The sequence below is a fragment of the Myotis myotis genome, unplaced genomic scaffold (genome assembly GCF_014108235.1).
Source record: "Myotis myotis isolate mMyoMyo1 unplaced genomic scaffold, mMyoMyo1.p scaffold_m19_p_14, whole genome shotgun sequence".
Lineage (NCBI taxonomy): Eukaryota > Metazoa > Chordata > Mammalia > Chiroptera > Vespertilionidae > Myotis > Myotis myotis.
In genome coordinates, this window is record NW_023416318.1 from 32,408,668 (window position 1) to 32,416,705 (window position 8,038).

Sequence of the window (8,038 nt, forward strand, 5' to 3'; positions counted from 1 at the left end):
AAAGTTGGAGATTTTGAGTTTATTTGTATTATTTTAAGGTTAGATTAAGCTCATTCCCACTCCCCACATTCAATTAACCATTCTGTTTTCCGATCTTTAGACCAAACATCACTATAAAAAACAACCATATTAGTTTCTTTCTTTCTTTTTTTTAAATTGATTTAAGAGAGAGAGAAAGAGAGAGAGAGGGGAAGGGAGAGAAACATCAATCTTTTGTTCCACTTGTTTATGCATTCATTGATTGCTGCTTGTATGTGCCCTGACCAGGAATCACACCCACAACCTTAGTGTATTGGGACGATGCTCTAACCAATTGAGCTACGAGGCCAGGGCCAGTTTATTTATTTCTCACTGCCGCCATTAACTAGGGTGACCATATCAACAGATTTCCCCAGAACAGTTCCAGTTTATACCTGTTGTCTGGCATAATTTTACATTTTTACCCTGGTTTAAACAATAAATAAGGACCTTCTACACTTAACTCACTAGGAGATTATCAGTGTAACTTTAAAATATAATTGTTACTTCTAATTTATTTTTAATAATATAGACATTGTTTTAAATAACCTTTAATTCAAGTAATGACCAGCACACTGCTATGCCTTTTTTCCTTTCCTTCATTTCTCAGCATTTATGCTTTAAAGTCTCAGCCTACACTTTTTAATGACATCACAATATTTTGCTGAAATACTACCTACGCTTTATTCACTAATAAGAAACTCTGGGCCAGACTGCTCACCTAGCCACTACATGTGATAGCAAAGAAATTCCAAGCTGCCACCGTGAGATGATCGGCTATAAAGTTCATAGAAGCAGGACACTTTCAGGAGGACCCCTGCTGCATGTAAGAAGTCAGCATTGATGACCAACCAAGCATATGTACTTAGTGAGAAGTAAATGAAACAACTTTTCTGGAGCGGGGGTGCTCAAAGGCTTCCAAGTAGTATTTCATCATACGGGAAGAATTTCTGTTTTTTGCTGAATGGCTTTCAAAAACATCATAAACAAGGTGTGACCAGTCCTACTGGAATGTGCTTACCATACAACCCGGACATAATTCGGTTTCAAGGACAGAGAATGCCACAATCCCCCGCCCCGCCCCCGCCCCCCATCCTGGCCCCACCCAACACCCCCCACCCACCCCCACCCCCCACCCCACCCCCTGCACCTTTAAGATCTCCGTTCCCATCCTGGTCGCTGTCCTTGAAAGATCTGGGGTAGATCTGGTACATGGGTCCTGCCTGCCACCAGTCGAGGCACTTGGGAGAGACGGCGATCATGGCTATGGTGCCCGCCGTGAGCACCAGCACGGCAGCCACGGTGAGCCAGAAGAGGACCTCGCGGGGCACCCGGTACCGGGCCTGGCCTGAGAAGTGGAACAGCACCTCCTTGGGCATCCCGGCGTAGGGCTGGATGTCCTTGAAGTCGAGCTCCCGGGGGTCAAGGATAGGCAAGGAGCAGAGCTGTGGCCTGTCCGTTGGGCTGCCTGGATCCGGGTCCTTTTCCAGGATGTCTTCATTTTGGACAAACCCATTGTTTGTTCGGCATCCCTTCGCATCCATTCCAATAGAGTCTCTCTGGCTTTTCTTCTCAGCCATGTCTCACTGCCTTACCCCTGACAAGTGCCTTCCTGCAGTAACAAAGGTGGATTACTGAAATGCTTGGTCACGTTAATGAGCTTGTGTGGTTTATAAATAAACCTGGCGGGACAAAGTCCGGCCAAGGAAGAAAGGGTAAAGACAAAGGTTGTTTTAGAAAACCCTCTTTACACCTGTGGGGCTGATGTAGCTTCAGTCCCTGCCCTGAGGGGCTGAGATCTGGACTAGGACAGGGGTATGGAGGAGAGGAAAGAGGAAAAAGTGGTGGGGTTCCATTGCTGTTTAAGATGTTACTTGGCTGTACACCAATGTTAACCGCAGCACTACTCCCAATAGTCAGAGGGTAGAAACAAGCCAAGTGTCCATCAATGGATGAATAAACACAGTATGATATAAGCACACATGGGATATTATTCACCCTTAAAAACCAAGGACGTTCTGACACATGCTACAACATGAAGGGATCTTGAAAACTAAGTGAAATAAGCCAGACACAAAAGGACAGATATTGTATGATCCCCGCTTATATGAGGTACAGAGACAAATTTATTGAGGCAGAGTAGGAATATAGTTACTGGAGGTGGAGAGTGGTGATGGTAGCACAACAGTGTAAATGGACTTAATGCCACTCAATTTTACATTTTAAAATGGTTAAAGTGATTCATTTTATGTATATTTTACCACAATAAAAAAAGCTTTAGATTTTTTTTCCTTTTTAGCTAGGTATGAGAAAAAGAAACGATACTGAATTTTACAAGGGGAAACAGGCTTTTCTTTATTTTTTGTTTTGAAGCTCTGGTCCTACAAATCCTGGAGACAGGAAATAACACCTCTTTGTTACTGATGCTAATTTTATTTTATCTCAGTTCAAGCTAATCCTACAAATACCCATAAATACCTATAAACAGTTCAACCCAGGTACCTTCAATCTTGTTTCCTTTTTCAGAAAAGGAAATCACTGCTCATTCTTGGAATCACTTTCTGAAGGGAGGTGGGGGTGGGGTGGGGAGGATTCTATATATTGCAAGTTCAAGTGCTTTACAATAGGTAAACAGTTTCTTTTTTTAAAAAGTATGTTTTTTATTTCAAAGAGAGGAAGGGAGAGGGAGAGAGAGATAGAAACATCAATGATGAGAGAGAATCTTCAATCGGCACGCCTGCAACCGGGGCATGTGCCCTGACCAGGAATCGAACCATGACCTCCTGGTTCATGGGTCGACGCCCAACCACAGATCTACAACAACCAGGGCAGTAAATAGTTCTTAACACAAGCACTAAAGTGTTGTTTAATCATTGACAAGATAAAATACACAATCCTGAGGAAATTGCATTAAAGATAGGTGTGTTTTCTTAGAAGACTCTGCAAGCCTTAAAAGAATGTGATGGATGATTCATGATTTCAGTTTAATCAAGACACTTAACCTGCCCTAACCCATTTGGCTCAGTGGATAGAGCGTCGGCCTGCAGACTGAAGGGTCCCAGGTTCAATTCTGGTCAAGGGCATGTACCTTGGTTGCAGGCACATCCCCGGTAGGAGGTTTGCAGGAGGCAGCTGATTGATGTTTCTCTCGCATTAATGTTTCTAACTCTGTCTCTCCCTTCCTCTCTGTGAAAAAAATCAATAAAATATATATTTTTTAAAAAGACACTTAATCAGCCTATGAATCATTTGATCATATACAATTATTTTTAATGATGAAAGTTACATTCCTAATTTCTAATATTACTGTTTCTTGAAGAATGATTTAGAAACAGTATTAGTACAGAGGGAAAGAACTATTTGATTTTGGTCAAGTTATCTTTATTTTTATTTATTTATTTATTTTTTAAAATATATTTTATTGATTTTTTTACAGAGGTGAAGGGAGATGGATAGAGAGTTAGAAACATCAATGAAAGAGAAACATCAATCAGCTGCCTCCTGCACACCCCCTACTAAGGATGTGCCTGCAACCAAGTTACATGCCCTTGACCAGAATCAAACCTGGGACCCTTCAGTCCCCAGGCCGATACTCTATCCACCCAGTGGTTGGCAAACTGTGGCTCACGAGCCACATGCGGCTCTTTGGCCCCTTGAGTGTGGCTCTTCCACAAAATACCGACTTCTGCGCATGGGCCACGAAGTTTCAATAGCACTGTACGTACGCGCCCACAAGAGCCACATGTACACATATGTAATACCCTTTGTAATACTTTAAGCAATAAATTAAAAAAAAAAAAAAAAAGAGCCACATGTTTCTAACTCTCTATCCCTCTCCCTTCCTCTGTAAAAAATCAATAAAATATATTAAAAAAAAAGTTTGTGTATATATATTATTAAACATTATATGAATACTAGAGGCCTGGTGCATGGGACTCGTGCACTGGTGGGGGGTGTGACCTCAGGGATTGGCCCACTGTGGTAGTGCCACTCATCGCAGTCAGCCAAGCAGCTGTGGACCCACCCACTGAGCGGCTGCTTCTGCTGTGGGAGCACCACTCATCCTGGTCAGCCAAGCGGCTGTGGACCACCCTCTGGGTGGCTGCTCCCACAGCGGAAGCAGCCGCTCATCCTGGTCAGCCAAGCGGTGCTCCCACTGTGGGAGTGAACTAACCACCAGGGGGCAGCTCCTGCATTGAGTGTCTGCCCCCTGGTGGTCAGTGCACATCACAGCGACTGGTTGACTGGTTGTTCTGGTCATCCGTGCTGTTTGATCACTGGGCTTTTATTATACAGGATATGAAATTTTATATTATTAATTAAAAATACAAATGCCAGCCTTGGCTGGTGTTGATAAGTGCTTAGTGTGTCCATCAGCCTAACCACAGAAGGGTTGCAGGTTTGATCCCTGGCCCTGGTTCGGGGGTCCTACAAGGAGGCAACTGTGTGAGTCTTTCTCTTGCATCGATATTTCTCTCTCTGTCTCTCAGATTAATTAAAAAAATAAAGAAAAAGAACTAGCTTGGATAATCAGAACAAAGAATCCGAGATAGTAAAGATAAACTTGCTCAGTTAATTCAAATCCAAGGGAGAAGGTTGCACAATCATGATAATAAAGCAAAGAAGAATAAACCCCTAGGAAACAAATGACAAAACAATAAGGAATGCCACAGGGTCCAGAAACATCCTGCAAATGAACGAGCACAACAAAGCGAAACACACACCAAAAAAGCAGCAATCAGCCCTGCCTGCTATTGCTCAGTGGTTGGAGCATTGGCCCAAGCACCTGTGGGAAGCCGCCTATTGACTTCACTAGCAGAGAGGTGTGGACAAGGAGCCCAGAATGCTGGTGACCCTTGAGCCCTGGCAAAGGTCAGAGCTGTATGGTAGCTGAAGCAACTTCCGACCAGATAGTCATGTAAATCCTTACTGATAAGATTGTCTGTCTGTTACTGGAAATTGCCTGCCTAAGGGCTATAGGTGTATCCCAAACTGAATGGATGGCAAGGCCTGAGCACAAGTGGGCTCCCGCCTGGCCCCCCAATTTCCAAATTATTATTTCTTGTCTCTGTCATTTGCGTGGCCCTTCTCCAGAGCCTGAATCCTGAACCACGTGGGATGTGGGTCATCACAAGCACCAAAGGGTTGCGGGTTCAATTCCTGGTCAAGGGCACATATCTGGTTTGTGGGTTTGCGCCCTACCCTCAGTCAGGGTGCGTGAGAAAGGCAATCAGTTGATGTGTCTCTCACATTGATGTCTCTCTCCCCTTGCCTCCCACCCTCCTCTCCACTCTCTCTGAAAAATCGATGGCAAAAAATATCCTCTGGTGAGGATTAACAACAACAACAAAAGCAGCAATTAATGAAAACAAAAAAAAGGATTTTAAAACCATCATACCATAAAGACTTTCCACACTCATCAGCAAACCCACCAAACTGGCATGTAACATCTCAGATTTGTAAATATTTAAAATAGGAGGATTTTCCATATTCCATTTACCTATTTACAGCTTCTATAAACCAAGGGTAGGATATGCTACATAATTATCTGTAAATCCCAGAATCTAGTTCAGCACCTGATGTGTTATTAAATGAATAAAAGGAAGAAGAAGTAGGAGGGTAAAGTATGTGAGGAGAGGGGAGGAGAAAGTGGAGAAGGGAAAAGTGGGAAGTACATTCTACACAAAAACATAGATTTTTACCACTTAACCAAATGTTCTTACCTTAGTATAGTTTAGTGAATCAAATTTTAAGTCAGAGGATGATTCAAGCCTGCCTCCACCACTTGCTCTCTGCTTGATCTTAGATGAACTTGGCAGCTTGAACTAAGCCTCTGATCCTTCAGCTGCAAAATTTAATTTGCTTCCAGGTTAATATTATAAATATAGTACAGAGTAAAAAGTCTTTTAAAAACAGTTCTAATTAGAAGAAAAAAAATAGTTTTATCCCAGCTAGCTAGAGAGGGAAGGTCAATGTATTCAACCATTGAAATCAAGAGAGAATATTTAAACTTATTTTTGCTGGAAGTTAAACTATTTTGAAACATTTTTATAGCCACATCTATATATCTATATATATAAAAGGCTAATATGCAAAGTGTCCCCTTGGGAGTTCGACTGGGAGAATGGGAGTTCGATTGCTCGCTATGACATGTGCTGACCACCTGGGGGCGGTGTGGAACATGGCAGGCAACCAGTGGCGGTGGCAGGGCACTGAGGGAGTGAGGGAAGGAGGAGACAGTGAGGCGGGGAGATGGGGAACCTGATTGGCCGTGATTGCTGGCCAGGCCTAGGAACCCTACCTATGCACAAATTTCATGCACCAGGCCTCTAGTATAACAAAAACAGCAAAAGAAATCTTAACAGAACATGACAATGTGATAAATACCATAAAAGACCTTATTATCCCTCACATATAATTAATGCAAACATATAAGATCAATAGCTAAATTACATCCAGTATGGGATTAAAAGAGATGGCAAATTATATCTAAGAAATTATCATCGTATAAAAATACTTTCTTTTTTTAAAATATATTTTATTGATTTTTTACAGAGAGGAAGGGAGAGGGATAGAGAGTTAGAAACATCGATGAGAGAGAAACATCGACCAGCTGCCTCCTGCACACTCCCTACTGGCGATGTGCCCGCAACCAAGGTATATGCCCTTGACTGGAATTGAACCTCGGACCCTTGTGTCCACAGGCCAATGCTCTACCCACTGAGCCAAACCAGTTAGGGCTAAAAATACTTTCTTGATGGAATAAATCCAAATCAAAAAACAACATTAAGGTACATGATAGGTTAATTGCATTGATAGACAAATTAATGAAATCCCTGTATTTATACATTTGGCCCCAAATTTCTTAGTGCCTTAACACAGTGTCCAGGCATGGCCATGTGGCTTGTGTTGATCAATGGAACACTAACAAACTTGACACAGAAGGAGACTTTAAAAAGAGCCTGTGCACTTCTGCTCCTTTTGCAGACTATCCATTACCATGAGGTTATGCCCAGGCAAGCCTGCTGCAGGACTGGGGGGAAGGACGAGGGAGGTGTGTGAAGCGGTGTGGACTCTCCCCTTCCAGGGTCTTCCAGACGAGCGAGCCAGTCCCAAGCAGCCAGCCAAGTGGCCACAGATGCATGGGCAGGCAGGATCTTAGCTCAGCTAGGTCAGCCAGGCCACCCCATCAACATCTATCCTGTCCTGAAATTAACTAATTAATGGTTGGGTTACTTTTTGGTTTTGGCTTTTACAAAACAGTTTTATTGAGGGATAGTTGACATATACTAAACAGCACTCATTTAAGGTATACAATTAGTAAATTTTACATTGTGTATACACCCAGGAAACCATCACCACAATCAAATGACCGAACTTGTCCACCACCTGCAAACGGTTCCAACCGCCGCATTGTAATCTCCCTCTCCTTACCCCAGGAATACCCCCTGACCACTAATGGCCACCCTAACTCAAAGCCAGGAGATAGTCAGCATGGCTTTAGGTGCTGGGTCAGGCTCTCAGCGAACATATGTGTCATACTTTAAGGACATTCCTTTACCCACATCTAGGCAGGTACATAAAGCCACTGTGAATGTGTCTCTTAAAATAAAGCCCACTTACACTGATAATCCTCTCAACACACTCATACCACAACTCTGAAGCTGTCAGGGCTTCTCACAGGGAACAAAGCCAAATACTGCAGCCTAGAAACCCAAGCCGCAGTCCATGCCCCTATCATACTTCTGACCTTCTCTCTCTTATCTCTAGATCAGGCCCTCTGATCCATCAACCACTGATGCTCATCGTTCCCTCCACACTGACTTTGAACACCTGTCCTGGACACTTGTTCTTGGCCCCCTGCCAGGCCGTTCCATGGACCTTCCCCAGCCCCCACCAATATAATCATCCCAGTGGACACTGATCCAGAACTCCTGTTTGTGTTATTCATGTGCATATTCATCCTTATAATGACTGTTATTTGAAAATAAGATTTTCTTTGGTCTTCCCATCCTAGACT

At 43.1% G+C, this 8,038-nt stretch overlaps 1 protein-coding gene across 2 annotated transcripts in view; it reads right to left on the reverse strand.

Moving 5' to 3' along the window:
• SLC3A1 (solute carrier family 3 member 1) overlaps nucleotides 1-5,879 on the reverse strand; it is a 29,245-nt gene extending 23,366 nt beyond the window's left edge. The window contains exons 1-2 of one of the 2 annotated variants that reach the window (XM_036334697.1): nucleotides 5,742-5,879; nucleotides 1,169-1,630 (exon numbers count right to left, since the gene is read on the reverse strand). In XM_036334697.1, the coding sequence (XP_036190590.1) occupies nucleotides 1,169-1,598 (430 nt within the window). In that variant the 5' untranslated portion in view covers nucleotides 1,599-1,630; nucleotides 5,742-5,879. Of the gene's footprint in view, nucleotides 1-1,168; nucleotides 2,579-5,741 lie in introns of those variants that run through there. The other variant, XM_036334696.1, reaches the window with a different exon arrangement.
• Nucleotides 5,880-8,038: the final 2,159 nt, after the last annotated feature.